The sequence below is a fragment of the Sphaerodactylus townsendi genome, linkage group LG01, assembly GCF_021028975.2.
Source record: "Sphaerodactylus townsendi isolate TG3544 linkage group LG01, MPM_Stown_v2.3, whole genome shotgun sequence".
Lineage (NCBI taxonomy): Eukaryota > Metazoa > Chordata > Lepidosauria > Squamata > Sphaerodactylidae > Sphaerodactylus > Sphaerodactylus townsendi.
This window is the reverse complement of record NC_059425.1, coordinates 179,953,536-179,978,968: the sequence shown is the minus strand read 5'-3', so window position 1 is coordinate 179,978,968 and position 25,433 is coordinate 179,953,536. Positions and strand designations below refer to the sequence as shown.

General features: G+C 45.0%; 1 protein-coding gene across 1 annotated transcript in view; it reads right to left on the bottom strand.

Moving 5' to 3' along the window:
• Positions 1 to 25,433, bottom strand: part of LOC125438128 (1-phosphatidylinositol 4,5-bisphosphate phosphodiesterase beta-4-like) — a 257,416-nt gene that overhangs the window by 106,150 nt on the left and 125,833 nt on the right. The window contains 2 exon segments of the mRNA XM_048506335.1: positions 770 to 850; positions 8,752 to 8,850. Coding sequence (XP_048362292.1) covers positions 770 to 850; positions 8,752 to 8,835 — 165 coding nt within the window. The 5' untranslated portion in view covers positions 8,836 to 8,850.

The following is a 25,433-nucleotide window of genomic DNA, read 5'->3' as shown; positions in this document are numbered from 1 at the left end:
GGGGAGGTAGCTGAAAGGTAGGTTGGTGAATGGCTGAGAAGGAAAGAATAAAGCAGGGAAAAGGGGGAAATATGGGGGTTGCCAGGAGGAGAGAAAGGGGAAATAATGTTTGGGTCACACTGAGGCCCCTTCCGCACATGCAGAATAATGCATTTTCAATCCACTTTCACAATTGCTTGTATGTGGATATGGCTATTCCGCACAATATAATCCAGATGCAAAGTGCATTGAAAGTGGATTGAAAGTGCATTATTCTGCATGTGCGGAAGGGGCCTAACAAATGCACACCTGAAGGTGAAGCAGCTGCTGCCATCTCCATGGTAATCTCACGAAGCAACTCAGGTGATCAGCCAAACGTAAGCAGATGGGATGCTGCTACTGTATTTGCCTCAGCCACCAGCACGGAAGTGGGCAGTAACAGGCGGGCATAGAAGCAGCATCAGCCTTACAAATGTCATCAGCAAGACAACTACCCTAATGCAGTTCTCCACATCTGCAGACTTCCTTTCTGGTTCCACACATGTGTCTTCCCAGCATGCCTTCCTGCAACAGAAGGCGATTGGGAGCTCTGAGGGAGAGGTCTATCCCAGCAGACTTGACAGTTTGAAAAACACCCTTTTCCCAACGGTGGCTTTTCTCTCGGAAATTAAGGCCCTGATCATTAGGAGGTGACTTATCAAAAACAGCGCTCTTCCATAGGCATGCCATGCTTTTCAGATCGGGGGATGTTTCCAAAGACAGCAGTGTTTTTGAAATCAGTTAACTGTACCTTTCCTTCACTTTTCCATGTTAGAAAAAAACCAAATTCATCCACTTTAAAAAGACAGTTGGGTTCAAACACAGAAGATTCCTGTTGGAAGAGAAATACAAAATAATCAGCCAGCTAGTCAAAGAAATAATTCAATAGATACATCTATTACCCCACGCATTTTTCAGATCATATATTTTGAAGGGTGGCGTAGTGATCAAGAGTGGCAAACTCTAATCTGGAGGACTAAATTTGTTTCCCCACTCTGCCACATGAAGCCTGCTGGCTGACTTTGGACTTGCCACAGTTCTCCGCCAACTCTCTCAACCCCATCTATTTCGTAAGGTATCCGTTGTGGGGAGGGGAAGGGAAGCCAATCACAAACTGCTTTGAGACTCCTTAAAGGTACAGAAAAGCAGTAAATAAAAACTAATTCTTCCTCTTCTTATACCTGAACCAGAAGGTATGTATAGTGGTCTGATGTAATACATTAAATATAAGACACATATGACAAATCCAAAAAACTGGCATGCCATTTCAGTGCACCAAATAATGTTCTGTATCTTATTCTCTCTGATGCAGAAGGGCAACAGATGGATAACGTCTCGCCCCATATGTCCCAGGTAGGCCTCTGCGGTCGTCAGAGGCCAATTTACTGGTGGTCCCTGACCCCTCCATGATGCAGCTGGCCTCTACACGGGTCAGGGCTTTTACGGCCCTGGCCCCTGCCTGGTGGAACACCCTTCCCTCAGATGTGCGGGCCCTGCGGGATTTTGGCGAATTCCGCAGGGCCTGTAAATTGGTTTTGTTCCACCGGGCCTTTGGTGAAGCCAGCCATGGACTCTCACTCCGGGATGCCCCTGTGTTGCGTGCCATTCCATCATTGGCACCCCCAATTTAACACCTAAGTTACACTGCTGCCCCCACCTGGCCTTGGGACCGGGCGCCACACTCTTATAATGCTGTTGTACTGTGTTGTACTTTACTGATGCTGCTAGGTTTTATGAATTTGTGAACTGTTTTTAGCTTAATTTAAGTTATTTTATGATGTGTAATGTTGTCTTTGGCCACTGTGTGAAATACTGTTTTGGCCTGGTGTACACCACCCAGAGCCCTTCGGGGGTGGGCGGTTAAAAAATTTAATATATATATAAATAAAATAAATAAACTGCGTTACTTGATCCACTGCAGTGACACTGGTGGTCTTTAGCCACTCAAACCCCGGACGCACCTTTAATAACCCGAGGACGTCAACATGGAACCCAGTTTCAGGTTCCACCCTGGTCCCACCTCAACTTGGGAGGAAGACTCTGGAGAAAGAGTCCTCAAGGGCTGAGGAACACCTCTCAGGACTCCACTATATCCAAGAGTTCCTGTACCCCCACAGTCTCCAAGGGATGGTCCCCTGCTTTCTCTACCACAGCAGGATTCCATTCTAGAACCTGTGGGAACAAAGCAGATCAGGAACTACATCACTGGTACTCTCAAAGTCTCACCCAAGATTCCAGGACCAAAGAAGAGAGCCAGAGCCGAAGTCTGGACTAGATGAACAAGCACACTCCAGGGTCATACAGAAGGAGGGCACCCCTCTCTTGACCAATGGTTCTTTAAACTTTTGGGGGCCACTATCTCCTTGGTTTCATGAGCTGGAAAATCATGGATTTGTACCACCAACTATATACAAGATCCAGTTGTTATGGACAAAGGTTTTGTTTAAAGAGCAAAGAGCACAGATTTACAAACTTGTAAAATGGAAATGTTGAGTGAGTGTTGGGTAATCAAATGCGATCATGGAGACTTAAAAGGACTTGAAGTCAAGAGTTCTAGAGGCACCAATGGCAAGAAACAAGCAGAGAGGCCAAAGTTTGTAAATCTGTGCTCTTTGCTCTTTAAACAAAAGCTTTGTCCATAACAACTGGACCTTGTATATAGTTGGTGGTACAAATCCATGATTTTCCAGCTCATGAAACCAAGGAGATAGTGGCCTCACTCACTCAACATTTCCATTTTACAATTAATATTGTGCTGTTCCTCTGGTTTGGGAATGTGGACAAGTATGCAAAAATATTACATATATCCCACCCTATCCTCGTGGGGCTCAATGAATAACTGCCCCAGGTTAGGCACATGCATAAATGGGGGGGAATTAAGGGGTTCATGGTGTTAGATTTCGTTTAGAGTCATGGATATGCCCAGTAGTGTGTGTGAATGCAGTTTATAGAAACTTCTCCAGAGACATAAATGTAAAAGGTAAAACTTATATTTATTCAATCATCTTCAGTTCACAACTTTGTTCCAAGAAAAGGTAGATAGAAAGAACCCTAGTCTAAAGAGATTACTTTCCCTACAACAAGTGGGCACAACTAACGCGCCATCACGTGTGTGCAGGTGAGAGGACGCTGCAGTGGCAAAGGCCCCACTGAGCAGGCTGCCATTGACCATGCGCTCGGGTCAAAGGCTAGAGCAGAAGTGAGGCTAGCATGGGGAAGAAAGGAAGTTAGTGGGCAGTCTCCTGGCCCAGACAAGGAGGGCAAACAAGAGAGGCAACATCACAGAGTGAGATACACAGCACCCCCCAGTGTCCAGGCATGCAGAAGTCACTTATTCCCACACATGTGGCCTGAATTGTATGGAGCCTGAAAGCACCAGTAGAACCAGCAAGCACATTGTCTGTCATGACCTAGATACATCCTCACCATTTTCTTTATTTAAATCGCAGTTATACCCTTAGATAGAATGGGCTTAATTGTTTTTGTGCAATATTCAATGGGAGTGAACTTTAGTTAGACACTGTCCCTTTAAGAAGCCCCCTCTAGGCAAGAGAACTATAGAATTTCTTATTAGTTAGTAGTCCCTTTTTTCAGTTTGTTATAGTTTCAGGCGTCTGGAAGCTGGAGACGGCAATATCCCAGATGTCTAAGATGTTATGTATATGGTGTTAGAGATCCACAGGACTCAGAGTAAACAAGTTTCAACAGGATTGCAGGAAAAAGAATCCAGTTAGAGGACACCGGGGGAACTCAGAAGAAGCATAAACAGACCAGACTTTCTTAGAAGCAGTTAAGGAAGAATTGGTGCCTGCAAGCTCCTCAAACAATCTCCAACTGTTTCCAGCATCGCAAGTATTCTTTATTAGTTAGACTTCATGGGAGGGGTCAGAGTCCTAAACTTTCAGTACTATTAAACTGTTTTTGAGCTGTTGCTCATTTGTCTATGGGTCTCACATTCTGTTCTGGCTGAGTGCAAGGCACCTGGTATTAGATTGCTTGGGAAACAGAACATTGTCACAGAAGGAAACATACCACGAAGGGGTGCTGGGATCACAAAGTCCTGGTTCTGGGCATTTGCATTCAGTGTGCAGAAGGACAACTACAGGAAACAGGAGACTGATCCGCCAAGATCAGAATGACCCAACCCATCATTGCTTCACTCCTATACAATGACTTTAACTGATGCTCTTAGGATTCCTTTAATCTTAGATAATCTTGATCCTTACTTTTGCGAAAGCGTAGCAAAATATCTTTTAAAGATTATAGATGCAACGCTAGATGGATACTAAGCATTAGATTGCTATCATCATAACAACAACGTTGCTTACATTAACTATTTGCTACTGGTATACAGTGCCTACCTCTGCCAGCAACCTTTGGGTTCACGGTCACCCAAAGTCAAATAACCTGTGGGTGATTCATTGAGAGATGTCGTAGTTTTGTTATTGATTGCCAGATGGAGTGACAACTGAAGGCTGTGGCAACCTATGGGAGTCAAATCAATTGTTTGCCCATTTCCTCGCCCCCTATCCCTTGTTCTGTGTTAGGTGCCACTTTAACAAACTCTGTGTTTTATAGTGGAGTGTTGATACTGTGTGCTGTTGTGATGCCTGGGCTCTGTTGGTGGGTTTTCAGTCTGGTCTGTGGAGAGGTGTATAGGAATGGCACTTTTGATGAGTCCATTTGGACTAAACTATTGATAAGACTCTGAATGGCTGTTGTATCTATCTGTCTCTTATGGACAATTGTTTTATTGTATTTTGGAATGCCAATAAAGGCTTGTCTATATACCAGGAGACTGATCCAAAGGACTATATGACATTCCTGGCTTCATGGAGGCTAACAGGGCTTGTGGGAATCTACTCTAGGCAGAAACAGCTTTTTCCTTATGGGGAACAAAATATACACCAAACTGCTGCAGAATAAAAATAATCACAGATGGACCATCGAGCCCATAACAACCATACAGCAAGCCTTACTTCATGAGTTTGCTGGATGCTGACGCGAATGTGAGGGATAAAATATTGAGCTGTCTTGGCAGGCCTTGATGTTCAAAAATACCTTTCCTTCATTTCAGGAGATTAGGGGATGAAGTCAAGTGTTACTGAAGGGATTTACTGAGACTAATTTTCTTTTTATTTGTTGTTACTCATCTTGTTAAACGGATCCGCTGGTTAATCTATCAAGAGCTGGGCAGATTAAGCCGGGAGGTTCTGTTTATGTGAAGACGGCTAAAGCGCCAAAACGATGCTGCCCGGCGAACTTCAGCTAGGCAGGAGTCTACCCCCTAAATCGATTCTTAAAAGGACGGCTGAGCAAATGATCAGATAAAGGGTGCCCCCCCCCCAGTGGTGGGATCCAAAAATTTTAGGAAGAAGAAGAAGAAGAAGAAGAAGAAGAGGAGGAGGAGGAGGAGGAGGAGGAGGAGGAGGAGGAGGAGTTGGATTTATATCCCCCCTTCTCTCCTGCAGGAGACTCAAAGGGGCTTACAATCTCCTTGCCCTTCCCCCCTCACAACAAACACCCTGTGAGGTAGGTGGGGCTGAGAGAGCTCTGAGAAGCTGTGACTAGCCCAAGGTCACCCAGCTGGCATGTGCGGGAGTGCACAAGCTAATCTGAATTCCCCAGATAAGCCTCCACAGCTCAGGTGGCAGAGCGGAGAATCAAACCCGGTTCCTCCAGATTAGATACACGAGATCTTAACCTCCTACGCCAGTGCTTTACGCCGCCAATGGTGGTGGGATTCAAACAGTGGCGCCGCCGCACACACGCACCTCCAGTCCCTATTGGGCAGGGAGGTTGCTTTAGTAACCCCTTCTCGGCACTCAGAAAAAATTACTAACCACTTCTAGAGAAGTGGTGAGAACTGGTTGGCTCCCACCTCTGGTTCCCCAGGTGCAATCAGTCACTCACATGATATCCTTCTCTTTCCACATGCACACTGGCACAATTCCTTTTTACAAATTCACAAATATAAAAATCATTTCATTTCATTTTAACCTTTAATGGCATACAAAATATAAAAATCATGCTGAGTGCTCTTATAAGCACATCTCACTGGAGTTGAATAGTTAGTTTTTGGTTATGCAGTCAGACGCATGGTTCCTCGGGCAAATGGAAGCCAAAGTGGCTCGGCCTTTGATAACAAAGCTTTTCAGGTGACATTGGCTCCCACAGAGGATTTCCCCAGACAGAGAAGGGGACCACTGTCTCTTGATTCCCCCCCTTCGACTCCTGACCTCCATCTCCCCCCTCCTGCTGTTCGTGGGGGAGTATTCTGTCCCCCAAAACAAAACATTTTGGGCTGTAGCAAGAGCAGGAAAAAATGGGGAAGTCATACTCAGCTGATGGAAATCATTTTTGCCAGGGGACAGTTCCAGTGGACACAAGTATGCGTTTCTACGCAGGAAATAGTCAAGGACAGAAAAAGAGCTCAAAGGTAGCCGCTGCCCTTAAAAAGGAAAAGGGAAACTTGGGTTTGCTTTCCTGCAAGGAAATGAAAATTGGCACTTCAAACACATGACTGGTTCAAAACTATCGTTTAGTATCACATCTAAAACAGCCCCCAGGGTACATACATGTTTTGCTTAATTAAGAAACAAAACCCCACTCCGGAACAACAGCAACTTGTACCAGGGGAAATGGGATTGTTGTTCTATTCTACAGCTTATTGCTTGCATCAGCTTGCTCCCACTTCACGGCCTTCTGCGTCTGTAATTTCATTTTCTGCATTGTTTATGGCATGTTCTATCATATGTACTCTTCTTTATTTGCACCGCTTTCTAGGGCAAAGGGGCAAGATCAGCACACGGGCGTTCTCTGTTGCAGCTCCATCCTTGAGCATCCTTGAGGAGGCCAGAAAGGCACCGACGCTTCCGTCACTTCACGAAGCCGAGTACAACAGAACTGTCCGGGAGGACATTTTTATCAAGGAAAAAGGCTGCAGTATAAAAGGAATGGTTTGAGCTGTAATCTATTCTACTGCTTATTGTCTTGCTCATATCGTATTATGATGATTGAGGCTTAGATCAAGCATGGGAGAGCCACGCTTATCTCACCCCAAACCCCAGGTTCTTTTCCTTCCAACAACTCCAGACCAGCTGAGTTCTCAAAGATTTATTGAAAAACAAAAATCAAAGAAATAAAACATAAATGCAGTTACAGAGATTGCTCAGCTGAATACATTCTTAGGTTCTGTTGGGACCTCCTGCCAAGAGGTACTTCTCTTAGTTTAGCCCATGATAGTGTCACCTTGGTCTTTGTTCTTAGTCTCCAAGAAAACTTCCCTCCTTGCCATGAGGTTGCCCAAAGCCTTTGAAGTGCCTCATTTGGGCATCTTCCTGCCCTGAGTACATTTCCATGGCCTTTTGGTTTCCCCATCCTGTGATCAAAGACCATTTTAACATGTAGGTGTGATGCTGCTAGCTTTACAGCATTACTCCATCACAGCATTGCTTTTTTACTTCTGTATTTCCATTTGTTTCCAAGTTTCTACGATCAATATTTGGAGTCGCTCAACACGTACCCAGTGCTCTTCTTGGACTGGAGACTGGGTTGGTTTGGACAGCCACTGGGTCATCTTCTCTGTCAAGCTCTTCTTTTGTGCCATTTTTCTGCAGTGCAGTTTGCTGCTTTCGTTTGGGCTCTGAGGGCTTCTTTGTCTGTTTTCACTCCACTTCCTCTGAGGCTCTTGGAGACCATGATGTCTCCCAGTGGCAAAGGAGACAGCTGCCCTAGGTCTGTGTCCTCATCAGAAAGAAAACTACACTGAATTCCTCCTGACCGTCACTGTCCTGGGGGAGAGGATGAACAAGGAGGAATGAACACAGGAGAGGAATGAAGGCGTGTGAGAGAGATTACGTCTGAGGATTAAGATCACTCTTGCAACAAGGATAGACCTTGGAAGGAGGAGGAAGAAAATAGGTGGAAGTTGGGTAGGAAGAATAGCTGCTGCAGAGAGCTGTTTTCCACCAGCTCTCCCTGTGCGAGGCAGGAAATAAACTGAGCCTGAGAGACAGGAAATGAGAAATTTGGCCCTATCTCCCTAAGTGGCTGGTGAGAAACACCCAAGATCCAAGTATGTCCTCAGAATGACATGATGACTTTTAGATCCATGCACAAAAGCCCCAGCATGCAAACAGAGCTGAACAGTGGGATTTTAAGAGAACCAGCGTGGTGTTGTGGTTAAGAGCAGGTGGATTTTAATCTGGAGAACCGGGTTTGATTCCCCATTCCTCCACCTGAGTGGCAGAGGCTTGTCTGGTGAACCAGATGTGTTTCCGCACTTCTACATTCCTGCTGGGTGACCTTGGGCTGGTCACAGTTCTCTCTGAACTCTGTCAGCCCCACCTACCTTACAAGGTGTCTGCTGTGGGGAGAGGAAGGGAAAGGAGCTTGTAAACCACCTTGAGTCCTTATTGGAGAGAAAGGTGGGGTAAACTCTTCTTCTTCTTCTTCTTCTTCTTCTTCTTCTTCTTCTTCTTCTTCTTCTTCTTCTTCTTCTTCCTCTTCGCAGCCACATTTCATATTACTATCATAATTACAACTATCAGAACAGTTCACAGACCTGAGTAAGATTCTGAGTAGGCTTGCTTAGGATGGCACTGTTTGTGTCACTGTGGTTCCTTGTGAGTCATTGTCAAGTGTGGGCCATGACAGTCACCTCTTCCACTCCCTAATCAGCTGTGGATGAGCCCATACTATCTGGGGGCAATATTAGGTAAGACGCCTTACCTCCTCATATCTGTCGAACATAGCACCCTCTTGAAGAAAGGATGGAACCGGCTTCTGCCAGTTGAATTCATATGGTTTCGCCATTCTTTTTTAAAAACCCTGAAACAAAACAAAGAGAAATTAAGTGTCCACCTGTCGGAACAGAAGGCAGCCGAGCAGCGTATTTGATTTGGTACAAACGATAATAAAAGTGGTTCATTAGAACTTCTCTAGCCACCATTTATTTTCTATGACAATTTACCCCTGAACACAGTCAGCATTTGAAAAACAGAGAATTAGATTCATGCTTCAAATATATCTGAGCCACACAGAATATATCTACTCCTCCCCCACTCCGAAAGTCAATGAAAGAAAGGGCCCTTCCTCAGTGGTGGGATCCAAACATTTTAATAACAGGTTCCAATGGTGGTGGGATTCAAACAGTGGTGCCGCTGCACACACGCACCTCCAGTCCCTATTGGGCAGGGAGGTTGCTTTAGTAACCCTTTCTCGGCACTCTAGAGAAGTGGTGAGAACTGGTTGGATCCCACCTCTGCCCTTCCTTCCCGCCCTCCTTTTCATGATCCACCTAAATTCATAGAATCAGCATTACTGTCCGATGGTCATCTAGCCTCTGCTTAAAAACCTCCAAAGGAGAACCCACCAACTTCCAAGGTAGTCTGTTCCACTGAGGAATTGTGTCAGGAGGTTGTTCCTGAAGTTCTTTTGATTTAATTTCATTGTGCTCTGGTCCGACCTTCTGGGGCAGAAAACACCTCTGCTCCATTTTCTATACGACAGTCTTTTACACTTGAAGAATTCTCCTCTCCTTCATTTTATGCTCACATCAACCCTGTGAAGTAGGTTATGCTGAGAGTGTGACTGGCACAAGATCACCTGGTATGTCTCCATGGCACAACTGGTAGGAAGAACCTGGCTCTCCCAAATACCAGTCCAACAGTCTTAACTACTACTCCACACTGGCTCTCACTCCCCTATTTCTATTTGTACTACTTCACTCCTTTGCCTTTCTAGCCAGCTCCACACAAACATAGGATGACTATAGACAAAGGAAACAAAGGCCAGGATACTTCTATTCAGATGCTCCCACCTATTGACCTTGCTATCTCCATTGTTACTCCCATGCTATAGACTTCATTGTTACTCATACTTCTATTCAGATGTCCTCACCTATTGACCTGGCTGTCTTCTTTGTTACTCACAGACAATGTTTCTTCACCCACCCTGGACACTCCAACAGGTATATAAACTCCACTCGCTTTCCCAACATCAGATTCTCTGAAGATGCCAGCCACAGATGCAGGCGAAACATCAGGAGAGAATGCTGCTAGAACACGGCCATACAGCCCGGAAACCACACAGCACCCAAGTGACTCCGGCTGTGAAAGCCTTCGACAATACATAGCATTACTGTTTGCTTGTTAATTGCCCCTAAGTCACAGAGAACTTTTGGTGATCCCATAGGGTTTTCAAAGCAAGAGATGTTCAGAGGTGGTTTGCCATTGCCTCTATGTAACTATAGATAGTTAAGGAGCACTGTGTAGGGACAATGGAATTATTTGGGGGTCTCCCATTCAAATACTGACCAGGGCTGATTCTGCTTAGCTTCTAAGATTGAATTAGCCTGCAGCATCCAGGGCAGGACAGAGAATTTAGAGGTGGTTTACCATTTAGAGGTGGTTTACCAGGAGAGCCAGTGTGGTGTAGTGGTTAAGAGCAGGTGGATTCTAATCTGGAAAACCAGGTTTGATTCTCCACTCCTCTACCTGAGTGGCAGAGGCTTTTTTGGTGAACTGGATGTGTTTCCCCGCTCCTACATTTCTGCTGAATGACCTTGGGCTAGTCACAGTTCTTTGGAACTCTCTCAGCCCCACCCACTTCACAAGGTGTCTGTTATGGGGAGAGGAAGGGAAAGGAGTTCATATGCCACCTTGAGTCTCCTTACAGGAGAGAAAGGTGGGATATAAATCCAAACAACAACTCCTTGTACTCCTCTTCTTTTCTTCATTACCTGTCTTTGTGTAACGACGACAGAATTCCTTGGAGGGGGGTGTGGTCTACCATCCAAATATTGACAAGGGCTGACCCTGTTTAGCTTGCATCAACCAGGTCAGCGCAGAAACATTTAGAGGAGGTTTGCTAATTGTCTGCCTCTGTGGAACAACCCTGGACTTCCTTGGTGGCCTCCCATTCCAATACTGATCCTGTTCAGCTTCCAAGATCTGACAAGATCGAACGAGCCAGGGTTATCTAGGTCAGGACGAGGCCATCATTATTACGTCATGTAGAAAGGAAGCACTCTATTTATGCTCCTTTCTGATAAGATAAAAATGGCTAAGCTTCTAAATAACTCTAATGTTGAAATCTCTGAAGCTGTTGCTATATTTTTACTCTGTGTACTGCAAGTTGTGCAATAATGCACAACTCTTTAGTTTGGAGAGGAGGAGGCTGAGGGGGGATATGATTGAAGTCTATAAAATTATGCATGGGGTAGAAAATGTTGACAGAGAGACATTTTTCTCTCTTTCTCACAATACTAGAACCAGGGGACATTCATTGAAAATGCTGGGGGAAAGAATTAGGACTAATAAAAGGAAACACTTCTTCACGCAACGTGTGATTGGTGTTTGGAATATGCTGCCACAGGAGGTGGTGATGGCCACTAACCTGATAGCTTTAAAAGGGGCTTGGACAGATTTATGGAGGAGAAGGATTGGTTATGGCTACCAATCTTGATCCTCTTTGATCTGAGGATTGCAAATGCCTTAACAGACCAGGTGATCGGGAGCAACAGCCGCAGAAGGCCATTGCGTTCACATCCTACATGTGAGCTCCCAAAGGCACCTGGTGGGCCACTGCGAGTAGCAGAGAGCTGGACTAGATGGACTTTGGTCTGATCCAGCTGGCTTATTCTTATGTTCTTATGTTCTTATGTTCTTATTGTATTTGGAATTCTTGACACACACCGGTTTTACGCCTAATAAAGGTTTTGGATTTGGATTTGGAGGAAGCACTCTCAACCACAGCCAAATTAAAATTCACAAACATTCCCTCTAACACAAGTGAAAAACCTTCAAACAACACTAAACAATATTTATTCCTAATTTTTGAACTGAAAAAGAAACCAAAGACGACTTTCTAAGAAAATGCACACGCCTGGAAGCCGGAACGTATGGATACTACAAGAATCTAGAGGCCAGACATAATTTGATGAGTATCAACTCATGATACGGGCAAGGAAAACAGCAATAACAAGCCATCATGTGATAAATGTTAACAGACAACACAATTTTTATTGGAAAGGGCTAAAAACGGGTTCAAAATTTTGCAGTAGCTTCTAGTTCAGTCACTCGTAATTGATTGTGTTAGCAATCGGCAAAATTGCATTACCGAAAGGAGAAACTATTAGGAACGAGGGGGGTTGGGTTTTTAACTCCCCACCTCCCACAGAATTTAAACACGCTCTTAAGAGAATTAAGACTGACATTTTAACTGAAGCTCCTTCCCCCTCGAGGGAATGAATGTTACATAAGCGATCCCTTTGCTGAAGCAAATACGTGACCTTCAATTTTAAATTACGACTTAGAATAGAAGTTAGCAAAGGAGTTGCGCGTTCCTTGGAGACAAGCAGCCAATACAAACGCACGGCGCTGCCTGCTAATGAAAACTATTTCAGACCTTTCATGAAGGGCAATGGAAATTATTGACATTTGAGTGCACTCTCTCTCCCTTTTAAGTTTTAATGTCAGGCAATTAGTTTTGAAAATAGATACATTAAGAAACAACTACGACGGAAAACAAAGGAGAAATAACCCTTGCCCTTAGCCCTTGCTTCTCTTCCCCGTGCCCTGTCGGCCTTAAAATTCCTTGGGGATAATCTTATCCGTGCCCTAGGCATTAACTAGGCCCAGATCTTCAACTATTACATTTCCTAAAAGCTCAAGATTATATCTCTGCCCTATCTTTTAGCTGAGCACTGGCAGTAGCCTCCGGCATGATAAAATATTTATTCAACCACAAACTTTATTAAAGTAAACCGTGGCATAATACGAGCTTGTCCTAACACTGCAGAGGGGTTTTTTTTTAAAAAAAAATACAAACAATGTTTATATTTACAAAAGTAAATTAAAAAAGCAAACAGGAAACTAAAATTGTACGTTGGAGGACTAAGAATTGGATCCCACAGGGGACCCCTGCAGATGTTAGCAGCCATTTCCCACCCCCACTCCTGCTAGAGAGTCCGTTCGCTCTCCCTTCCAGTCTTTCCTCTCAAGCAGAATTTGGGATATGTTTGGGGTAGTTGTGAAAGGGGAAATGGTGCTCCGCCAATCAAAATCTCTACCATCCACTGAGACTTCCATTAGATTAAGGTGACCAGCCATCCCGATTTTCGCGTGACACTCACGCTTTTGCACGATGTGTCCCACGTCCCGCCGGGCTTCAGCAGGCAGAGCCACCACCAGCCAAAGGAGCAGCCTGGCTGGAGTCGCGGATTAGAAGCTCTCGGCCTTATATCACGCAGGCTGCTCTTTCGGCGGATAGCCCTCAAGCAGTTGAATATGCTTGACTGGAGCCACCGCGCTGGGCACCTAAGAGCACCGGCGGGCAGTAAACTCCGTAGCCAGGCTAAGGTAAGCTGGAGATATACAATGAATGACTAAAAGACGTAATTCAAATATTTAAAGAGAAACCAACGCGTTGCACCTACCGCTATGCAATATATATTGGTATGACTCAGTTATAAACAAAGTGCAATAGACAATAAACATGCGCAGTGCTCTTATCCTATGTACAACATCAACATCCTCTAAAGTATACAAACAGAGTCCTGTAGGAGAATGCAGAATTAACCATCATATGAGCGTCTTTGGAGTGCCCAATTAGGCGTCAACAATATAGGCAATAGATTGGTTCAGTATCAAAGTACTTCTGTACTTTGTGCAATCGCTTTATGAATCGATACTGAACCGATCTTTGATACTGAACCAATCTATTGCCAATATTGTGGACACCACCACCCACACGTGCCAATGACTCTGGATCACCTTCCTCCTTGGTCACAGCACAGAACATTCTCCTCCGCTAAAACCCCTTAAAAACAGCACGCCTGGAAGATTGTTTTCTCCACCGAGGAAGGAAAATCCTTTCCAAGTGAGACAGGAAAAGGAACCCTGGTTCCCTTGGTAACCCAGCCTCACCCTTGGTGTGTGAAGCAACAAAAAGCTGGCAAAAGTCTCACTGTCTGGCTTGCCTTCTCTCCCTGCAGAGATCCGCAGGGATGGGGAGGCATGCCCATCATTGTCCTTCTCGTCCCTGGGGTCCGGTCCAGAGGCAGTGGTGGGATTCAAACAATTTAACAACTGTTTCCGGTGGTGGAATTCAAATAATTTAACAACTGGTTGTTTAAAAGTACCATTTTAACAACCAAGTGGTGCAAACCTGCTGAATCCCACTACTGGTCAGAGGGCAGCGTGGGTGTGCCTCCCCATTCCTGCAGAGCTCCGCAGGGAGAGCAGGTAAGTCTGGGGAAAGAAAATGGAGCATTTCCCTGGAGAAAGCATTGTGCCGCCTCATTTTGGAGGTGGCAGCCGTGCAAACAGCATCCCAGGTATGGCGTTTTTACTGCCCCGGGGCGCTGTTTATAGCCCGTGCAGACTCCGCCAAAGGGAATGGAATCCAGAGTTTTTACCATTCTGGTAAATCCTTGAATTAGCTCAACTTTGTGTATACACAATAAAAGCATGCAGAGAAAAATCTTTAAAAAGAATAAGATGTTACTCCACAGTGATATGATCACCAGCTTGCAGGAGAAGTGGACTTTGCAGGAAGGTGAAGCATCTAAGCAAACACGGATCCCTTTATTCCTTGCGTCAAAATCCCCAGCTGTTTGAAAAGGAATTTTCATTTTCTAGCAGCTGCTTATTTGGGTTTAAGGAGAGGCTCAAATGTAATTATATTTCCGATAGCTTTGGATGGAAAGGGGGAGAAAAAAAAGCTCGTTCCACACTAAGAATAGCTAACATCATTAAGCTCATCTGTCACTCAAACTCTGCTTGGAGCAGAATCCTGCAAAATCTTCCCCTAAGGGCATGCCTGGCCAACAAAGATCATCGCTATTATGTTGCAGATATTATGAGCATCTGAGACATGCCAAGATAGAAGTTCGGTGGGCGGCCTGGAAACTTTCCTTTTGTCATGACCCCACAGAGGCTTTTGTTATTTCCCCATTAAGCTTTGGTTACCCCATAGTTAGCATGGTTTTAGTTCATTGTTAAGTCTTCTAAGGAAGGGTATTTTAGTTAGCTCCTGTCCCTTTAAGACATTTCCCAATAGGCTGTTTCCTTTCTTTACCCAGCAATCCCCTGGTTTTAGTTCTAGCCAGTCAGTCAGAGTGAGGTGCTAAGAAAAGTTGGAGACTGGAATATTTGTGACGTATATAATATATGGTGGTCCATAGAGCACAAGCGTTTAAATTACAGTTAGAACTAGACAAAGACTGAAAGAACTGAAAAGAAGCAAAGACACAGTGCACTTTCTGAAAGCAGCCAAGAGAAGACACAGTCTACAGCTTCAAACCTGCTCAAGACAAGGGGTACTCTTGATTTGATAGACCCAAGGGTCTTAATTTCAAGTAATAAATCTATTGTTGAACTATTGGCTTGTGTCTCCCCCACTCTGTCCTAGCCAAGCACAGGGCACCAAAAATAGATTCACCTGGGGGGCAGAACACCTTTGCTGTTGAAGATGTTTATGTCTAAGGGTGGACAATATACAGTCCAAACCAATATATAATGGGCTTTTCCTCACAATTCATTTAAAACATTTCAAGGCAGGAAATAAAATGTTTCCTCCAAGGAATTTCGCATTCTTTTTACACCAAAACAGTTTATTTCCAGGCGCAAAATATTTTAAATGAATCCCCTTTTAAAACGATTCTCTGGGTTGGAAACGCTTTGAAAACAGTTCAATTGCTGTGCTGTCGCATTGACTAATATCACTTCCCTGAACTTCCTCCTCGGCGGCCATTTTCCTCGAAATACCGCCAGTTCTCCCTCGCCTGTTTATTTGCAGCATTTGACTGTTTGTTCTTTTATTATCAGGGGGCCAATATTCAAAGCATCAAGTATATGAAGAGACAAGAATGCAGCATGAAACTATGAAGCACTGGAGCTTCAATTCAACACAGAACTCAAAAAAGGGGGAAAATCACAAAATGGTGGCCAGGAATCATTGATGAATATGAACCTGTGTGTGTGTGTGTGTGTGTGTGTGTGTGTGCGTGCGTGCGTGCGTGCGTGCGTGCGTGCGCACGCACGCACGCCAGAAAGGGCCTGGGTGTTCAGATAATCACTGTTCATTCATGAATTTTATCTCGCCACTTTGGCTGACCTGTCTGGCGACCAAAGCACAGGTCTTTACCATCATGGCTCTGTGAAAAGGGCTCGTCTTTGAAGATTGTCAGAAGACACAGTAAGAGCTGGCTGTTTGCCAGGGCTTTTTTTTTGGGGGGGGGGTGAATCTTTTGAAGGGGGAGGGGAGATTTGGGGTTTGATTTTTTATTTTTGGTTTTAACGGAAACTGTTTTTCACTGTTGTTGTAAGTCCCCTTGAACCGAGAAGAAAGATTCATCTGCCTATCCCAACCGTATCATTTTGATAACTCTGTTTACCAGTTAAGGAATCTTATATCGCCATCAATGTGATTGGGGTGCTGTGTGGTTTCCGGGCTGTATGGCCGTGTTCTAGCAGCATTCTCTCCTGACGTTTCACCTGCATCTGTGGCTGGCATCTTCAGAGGATCTGATAGTAGGAATGGAAAGCAAGTGGAGTATATATACTGTGGGTTTTTGACTTGTGTGTAAACTGTAGGGTAACTGACAGTCGTACCCACATAGTTCCGTGGGCAAAAAGTGTGCTGAGCTGCGCAGAAACACAGCTTTGCGGAAACAAAGCGTTCTACCATTCCCACTCCAACTCAATTGCATGCGCTAAGCGACATGGCTCCACAGAACTTTTTTTAAAAAAATCCCGCCCCAACACAATGCAACAGCAAATGAGGATAAGGAGAGCATAGCCACTGAGCAGATTGCGCGTTCGATTGCGCGATTGCGGGGATTCCTGCATTGCCACTACATTGAGTGAAACCTGGATAGATTACTAGACTGCAACTGAGGTGGGGAGGAAGAAACCATGATGAAAAAGTGCTGATTCTTTTGGAACCTAGTTGTATCCAGATGGAAATTCTCAGTGGAAATTCGGCCCAGCAGGAGTAATGAGTTCAAGGTGAAGGAAAAGAGATTCCACCTAAACCTCAGGAAAAAACTTCCTGACAGTAAGGGCTGTTCGACTGTGGAATGCGCTACCTTGGAGTGTGGTGGAGTCTCCTTCTTTGGAGGTTTTTAAAGAGAGGTTGGATGGCCATCTATCAGGAGTGCTTTGATTATGTGTCCCCGCATTGCAGGGGGTTGGACTGGATGCCCCTTGGGGTCTCTTCCAGCTCTATGATTCTAAGGCAGGGAAGAGTCATGAAGACAGGGCCATAAGAAAACAAAACAGATATTTGATGAAAATATATTCTCCTTAAGGTTAACTTAAGAAACCAGCTCTGCAAGGGTTAGTTAGAATAGTAAAAGTAGAGAATTAGCTGAGTAGGTGCTATAGTGCGGTATATAAACCCAATTAATAATAATAATAATAATAATAATAATAATAATAATAATAATAATAATAATAATAATAATAATATGCATCAGAATTTTCTGCAAGTGCAGCTCGAGCCCTTCAATCCCGCTGTTCTGTCTGTTGGAATGTGCGACACGCACCGCTGGGCTGGTCCACACTTAACTAAACTCCAACACTTTCCCCATCCGTATAACGTCAAGCATAAACATGTTTGTCTACATGCATCAGATGAAATGGGCTTCGGGCCACGATATTTAAGACGGAGTAAATCTTGTCAGTCTTTAAGGTGCCACTAGACTCCCGTTCATTTGACCTCGCCAGCTTAGCTCACAAAGCCCAGTTGCTGTTCAGAACTGATAGTGAGGGTCTGCGAGCCAGGCAGCTTTTTGTTGCTTCACACACCAAGGGTGAGGCTGGGTTACCAAGGGAACCAGGGTTCCTTTTCCTGTCTCGCTTGGAAAGGATTTTCCTTCCTCAGTGGAGAAAACAATCTTCCAGGTGTGCTGTTTCTAAGGGGTCCTAGCGGAGGAGAATGAAATGTTCTGTGCTGTGACCAAGGAGGAAGGTGATCTACAGCCATTGACACATGTGGGTGGTGGTGACACCCTTGTCATCTGCTTGATAGATTATTCATCAGCTTGGGAGCAGCAGTGGCATAGGAGGTTAAGAGCTCATGTATCTAATCTGGAGGAACCGGGTTTGATTCCCAGCACTGACGCCTGAGCTGTGGAGGCTTATCTGGGGAATTCAGATTAGCCTGTGCACTCCCACACACGCCAGTTGGGTGACCTTGGGCTAGTCACAGCTTCTCGGTGCTCTCTCAGCCCCACCCACCTCACAGGGTGTTTGTTGTGAGGGGGGAAGGGCAAGGAGATTGTCAGCCCCTTTGAGTCTCCTGCAGGAGAGAAAGGGGGGATATAAATCCAAACTCTTCTTCTTCTTCTTCTTGATAGAAAACAGTGAATTCCTAGTACACGTTTAATGCAAGGATTCCTTTCTCAGGATCAAAATCTCTGTATGACAGAAAAAACAGCTCAGGAGAGGGGACCATAACCACCTGTGGTAGGCCCACATTGCTGTGGTGGACCCACATGGAAAACACAGTTCACTGTTGCTGTTGAGAGCAATGAGTGGTTCTGATGTTGTTGCATTGAACTTGGTGTGTTCCCCCACAAGATTTTTGTTGAATAATTTTTTTTACACAGCTGAGGGTCTTACACCTTGAAGACCCTCAGTTGTGTAAAAAAAGACTATATCTGCAAATGAAGCTGCTGTGTATGGAGTCAAACCAGAGGTGTGGGGGGGGGGAGATGGCGCCTAGGGCAATACCTGCTCTGGCCACCCCCCTCTCCACTGCCCCAGCACTCCCCACTTCCCCCCCACACCCCACTTCCCTTAGACTGGCTGGGGCGCCACCAGGTGTCCCTCGGCCCTGCCCCGCCCTGGCAGGCTGCTCCTTCAGCCAGTGGAGGCTACGCTGACCAAAGGAGCAGTCTGGTGGGGCTAGGTCGAGGGATGGGGCATGGGAGCGATTTGCCATCCCCCCACATGACCAGCTGGCATGTGCCCAGGGACATGTGGCCCACATGTCCCTGTGAGCGCTCCGCCTCTGAGTCAAACTGGTCTGTATAGTACATTATTTCCTCTACTAGATGGCTTTGCCTCCTTGGGGCCTCAGTCTCGGGGTCTTCCTTACTCTGCTACTACAAATTCATTCAAATAGAAATGCCAGAGGTGAAATCAGGGCATTGCCTCCGTTAAGGATCTCTGGCCCCTCTTCAAATTTTATAACCGTTTTAAGGATTTGTCATCTATATTAGATATCGGTGTGGTTTGTATCAGCTGGAAGCTAGGTAGGGCTATTTTAAATGGCTAAATGATGAATAAATCAGTCTGTACATTAAGGCTGCATGGCCATCTGACAGGAGTGTTTTGATTGTGTGTTTCTGCATTGCAGGGGGTTGGTCTAGATCAGGGGTAGGGAACCTGCGGCTCTCCAGATGTTCAGGAACTACAATTCCCATCAGCCTCTGTCAGCATGGCCAATTGGCCATGCTGACGAAGCTTGATAGAGATTATGGTCCCTAATTTATCTGGGCTCCCTGATCTAAATATTGCCCCGGTGTCATTCCAACTCTATGATTCTATGAACATAACCAACTCTGCAGCCACATAGGAAACAACAGGACTTCATGATTTTTGGACCTAATGGAATTTCTAACGGAAAAGCCGACCTGTCAGCACACACAAATAATTAGTAACCCACTCTCGGGAACTGGTGAGAACCTGCTGGATCCCACCTCTGCATGAGCTACATAGTAGTCAAGTTTGCAGACAAATTATTCAAGATCCTGAAAACCAAAGCAGATTGCAAAGAGCCACGTGAAAATTGGATTGTAAATCACACAAGTGGTTCACAATGTGACAAACGAAGTTTAACATGGGTAAGTGTAAGGCAAAATAGGTTAGAACAAAAAATCCTAACTTAGAATTCTGAACTGAGACTGAAAATGAAGACGATCTTGGAATTCTAGTGGAAAGCTCTATCCAACTGTTGACCCAGGGTGCGGCAGGAGTAAACAAGGCTAACTCCATGGTAGGGACTGTTAGAAAAAAGACCGAAAATAGAGCAGCGCATATTTGAATAGCCTTGTATAAAGCTAAGCTAAGAGCTTATTTGAAATACTGTGTGCAGTTCTGGTCACAAGAAGGATATTGCAGAGATGGAAAAAGTACAAAAGAAGACAGCTAAGATGATTGGGGGTCGTAGCATGTTATGAGGACAATCTGATCTTTTTCCGTTTCGAAGAAAGATGGGGGACGTGACAGAGATTTATAATGTTATGCACGGGGTGGTGAAAGTGGATTTGAGGGAAGTTTTTCTTTTTCTGCCATAAAACCAGAATTCAGGGGTATCTTAAATGGTTGGGAAACAGGTTCGGATGGCAAAAAGGGATACTTCTTTACTTAAGGAGTAATTAAACTGCAGAATTCCCCATCAATTAAGATAATGATGGCCACATGCATAGGTGTAGGCCAGCCATTCTCAACCAGGGTTCTGTGGTACCCTGGGGTGCCGTGAGCATGTCCCAGGGGTACTGCGGCAGCACTACCGCCCCCCCTCATTTTTGTGGTGTCTCCCACCGGTGCCCAGCAAGGACATGGAGCTGGCCCATGGGGCAGGGCCTGCCACAAGGTCAGCAGCCACCACCACCCCCAGTGCTTCCCTTCACCCTGGGAGGGGAAGGTGGGGTGTGTGGCAAGCAGGGGCAATGGGAGGGGAAGGTGGAGGGTGGCGGCAGGGGTACCGTGAGATATGAAGAGTGAGGTCAAGGGTACCCTGACCTCGAAAAGGTTTGGAAACACTGGTGTAGGCACTAGGACCTAAACAGAGCATTCCAAAACCCAGAGGTCTGCAAACTATGGCTCTCCAGTCCAGATGTTCATGGACTATGATTCCCTTTAGCCCTTGCCAGCATGGCACCAGACCATGCTGGCAGGGGCTGATGGGAATCGTAGTCCATGAACACCTGAAGAGTCATTGTTTGCAGACCCCTAGCCCATGGAGAATTAAATTACAACTTTTGTTTTTCCTTTTAGAGAAAGAGTATAGCTTTAAAAGGGAGTTTAAAAAATCACTACTAGCCAGAAGGGAGCCTTCACCTACAGAGGTGCTGGGAGGCAACAGCAGGGGAGGGTCTTGGCCTCCCAGTCCACTCATTGGCTGCTATTTGAAACAGGATGCTGGACTAGAAGGACCACTGGTCTGATCCAGCCGGACTCTTCTTAAGTTTTTATGACCAATTCACTACTTCAAGTTCTGTTCAAAATAATTTCACTCCTGCATCCAACTGTTTTACTAAATTAACTTAAAACTAACAATTTCAGTCAACTGGGGCCTTAATGCATATGTATACCTTTTTAACACAGAATATAACAATAGCCTTCAACTGTCTCTTCAAATAAGGAAAGGAGAATCAATTCCCAAGTTCAAAGGTCACCAGAAACTCAAAGACTATGCTCCCATTAACCCTAACGCTAACCCATTAACATTGTGCTACACTTCCCTCGCTGTAAATGTGTGCAAAGAAAACCTTCTAAAATTTTAATTGCTAAGATTAAATCAGACAGCCCTTCCCAAATGTTTTCCCAATACAGGGAGGAGAACCAGAAAAAAACATTTAGTTTCGCCAATGGATTCAAAATGTTCTGAAATTATACATCTCCACTCCCAAGCAAGGATACAGTTTAATTCATAGAAATGTACTACTGAGCATGTTCAGATATGAATGACAATGAGTGGTGTCAGGAACTGCTGCTCACCTTGCTGGATCCCCATACAGACGACCCTGATGATGCGCAGCAGTGGCATAATGGTTAAGAGCAGGTGCACTCTAATCTGGAGAACCGGGTTTGATTCCCCGCTCTGCCACTTGAGCTGTGGGGGCTTATCTGGGGAACTAGATTAGCCTGTGCACTCCAACGCATGCCAGCTGGGTGACCTTGGGCTAGTCACAGCTTTTTGGCGCTTTCTCAGCCCCACCTACCTCACAGGGTGTTTATTGTGGGGGGGGGGGGAAGGATATTGTAAGCCTCTTTGAGTCTCCTTACAAGAGAGAAAGGGGGGTATAAATCCAAAACTCTTCTTCTCTTCTTCTTCAGAATGGGGACCAGGCAGAAGGAGAGGGAGAGAAGGGGAATACAGAAGTCCAGCGAAGCTTCTAGAAGGAGACAGTGCAATTGCTTTGATAAAAACAAAATGTTTAATTTCTATGATCACTTCCGAATAATTCATGAACTTAACATCTTTTTTTTTTTAATTATTGTAGATGGGAACATGAGAAGGAAGCTTGTTGTGGTTTACAGCACACTCCTTCGTTCATCACATAAACATTAACTACGCTGGAAATGCTCCAATACTCTGAAGATGCGTCATGGTCCTATTTAACTAGGCCTAACAGGTGTTTTCCCCCGGGCGCGGTTTTCCCCGGATACACCTCTGCCTGAAACCAATTTTTGCCCGGATTGAACTCAGGTCATGAGCAGAGCTTTGACTGCAATACTGCAACTTACCACTCTGTGCCGCAGGGCTCAATACTTGGAAGGAAATGCATTTTTAAAGCACATCAACCCATTCAGCTACGGAATTAGGAGAGGGGTGGCACATTTTAAATAGGACCGCTGATCAGTGGTATGGCATGTACTTGAACATAAGACAGAACATGAAGACCACCCCTTCTGAGTGTAAATACAAGATATACATTCTCCAACTATATCCCTGGGTCAGGTTGGCAGATGTACTCTTGAGAGTCTGGGACTCGAAGAAGAAGAAGAAGAAGAAGAAGAAGAAGAAGAAGAAGAAGAAGAAGAAGAAGAAGAAGAAGAAGAAGAAGAAGAAGAAGAAGAAGGAGGAGGAGGAGGAGGAGGAGGAGGAGGAGGAGGAGGAGGAGGAGGAGGAGGAGGAGGAGGAGGAGGAGCTTGGATTTATATCCCCCCTTTTTCTCCTGCAGGAGACTCAAAGGGGCTTACAATCTCCTTGCCCTTCCCCCCTCACAACAAACACCCTGTGAGGTGGGTGGGGCTGAGAGAGCACAGACTAGCCCAAGGTCTCCCAGCTGGCATGAACTGGCTTGGTTCAGATCAGGACTACAGCAAGAGAGATGAGGGATATCTCCATTCATACCAATTTCCCCAAAAGAGCCACTGGGTTTGGTATTCACCCCCCTGGGGAAACCTGTCAGTATGTGGGGACTTCAATAAGCAAGCAGAACCCCTTCGGGTCATTTCCGCATCAGGAAAATGGCACAAGAGATGCCTGAAATCCTCTCTCTCCATGATCAAAACTGGACCCAGATTTATTTGGAAGGCACAGACTCCCAGAAGCCACCCTCTGACTCATGTATGTACCCAGGGAAGAGGTATCAGGCATGTGGCCACCACTAAGTCAGAGGTGGAGTTTCCACAGGACCACCTGGGGACAAACGCCCTGGGTGGCCGCAGTTCATTTCATGTGGGGGTGGAAAATTGCCCCACACCCCTCTTCCTTCCCCCTCGGTCCCGTCCCGTTCTGCCATGGTTCCTCATTCAGTCAGTGGAGGCTCCACTGTGTTGGAGTGTACATCTGAATTCCCCAAATAAACCTCCACAGCTCAGGCGGCAGAGTGTGGAATCAAACCCAGTTCCTCCAGATTAGAGTACACCTGATCTTAACCACTACACCACAGCTACTCCTAGATGGTTGACTAGCCCAAGGTCACCCAAGACATGCCAGCTGGATGACCTTGGGCTAGTCACAGTTTTTCAGAGCTCTCTCAGTCCCACTTACCTCACAGGGTGTTTATTGTGAGGGGGGGAAAGGAAAGGAGTTTGTAAGCCCCTTTGGGTCTCCTTATAGCAGAGATAGAGGGGCTATAAATCAAACTCTTCTTCTTCTTCTTCTTAAGTGCATAACCAAGTCCAATCCATGTTTTGAATGCGTGCTGAAATCGGAACACTAATTTTCCTTCCGACAGGGGGAACAGCCCAGATTAACAAGGATGGCAAAAATTAAACAAAGCTCAGAGAAAGCAAAACAGAGGATTTACCAATTGCTACTTTAAACTAGATAGATTTTCATGATTCAGCTCAACTCCCTTTGGAATCCTGCCAAGGAACAATCATGGGGAAGCTGCAGAGCAACGGATTCCCAAGGCAAAAATGTCATGAGAGCACAGCAAGGAAATTAAATTATTCGGTTTCTATATCCAGCATCGAAGAAAATCTCAACGAAACATGCAAATTTGCCTTGTTTGCATGGACAAACATACCCAAAGAAACAGCAAACTTAACTGGCAAACTGTGCAATTAAATGAACATAGAACAGAAAATGGGGGGGCTCGTCCATGACTCTTCTTTCAGTGACCAAATCAATCAATCAATTATTACGGTCATAGACCAGTATAGCAGTGACTAAAGATTTAATCCCCATCCCAACACCGTCCCTCACAGTTCAGTTTGGTATTTCTGAAACAGGGATGTACAAAACAGTTCAAATCCAGTTCATAAGAGAGAGAAAAATAGTTAAAGCAAGAGATACAAGAGATGGTGAACTAGAAAGAAGTGTACTGTATACACAGAATTCTCATGAAGGTATTTCCTTGCAACTCACAATGCCAGTTTCTCGGAAGACACATTGTGAAATAAACAGGCTTTACATCCTGACCCTTGTCTCATGTAGGAAAGTGCCCCGAACAATTTTATTGGTAAATTTCGGGTTCAGGGTTTTTAACCCAGACATTTTCAGGAAAATTCGGTTAAAAGGTTTAAAACCCCGAAACAGTCCCATTTCCTGGAAAGTGTCGATGGGGAAGATATTTCTATCAATCACCACTATCTTTAAGAGTGCAATGTCAATGTTAGCCCAAATAAATTCAAAAATACACGCGTTGCACTCTGGCTGTGCCCAATCTTATACAGAATTGGAATATGGACTATATGAAACTGAAGCTATGTTTCTGAACAAAGAATTGAATGGATCAAGTGATTATTTATGTTTAGTTATAAGGGTTGGAAAACTTATGCTGTATCTTTAAGAACATTGTCGGAGAAATAAGGAAATGTAAATACAAATAGAAGTGTTAAGTTGTTTAATTATATGTAAGATCAATATATAAGATTGGACACAGCCAGAGTGCAACATGTGTATTTTTGAATTTATTTGGGCTAACGAAGATATTTCTATGCCATGCTGAACGTGCTCAACGCAGCATGGAGATGCTGCTCCCCCCCCCACTGGCTCCCAAGTCCATGTGATTTTTTGGCCCCAGGTGTATTCGGCTTCTCAAATCCACCTTATTTTTATCAGTAAAAGAAAAATGGGGAAAATGCTGATATGGCTGGGGGGGAGGTCATTTGGCTTTACCAAATTGGGTTCATTTGGCTTTACCAAATTACCAAGCCTAGTCTCAAAGCCTCATGGTATCTAAGGGAAATATTCTCTCTATTCAGAAGGGAAAAGAGACA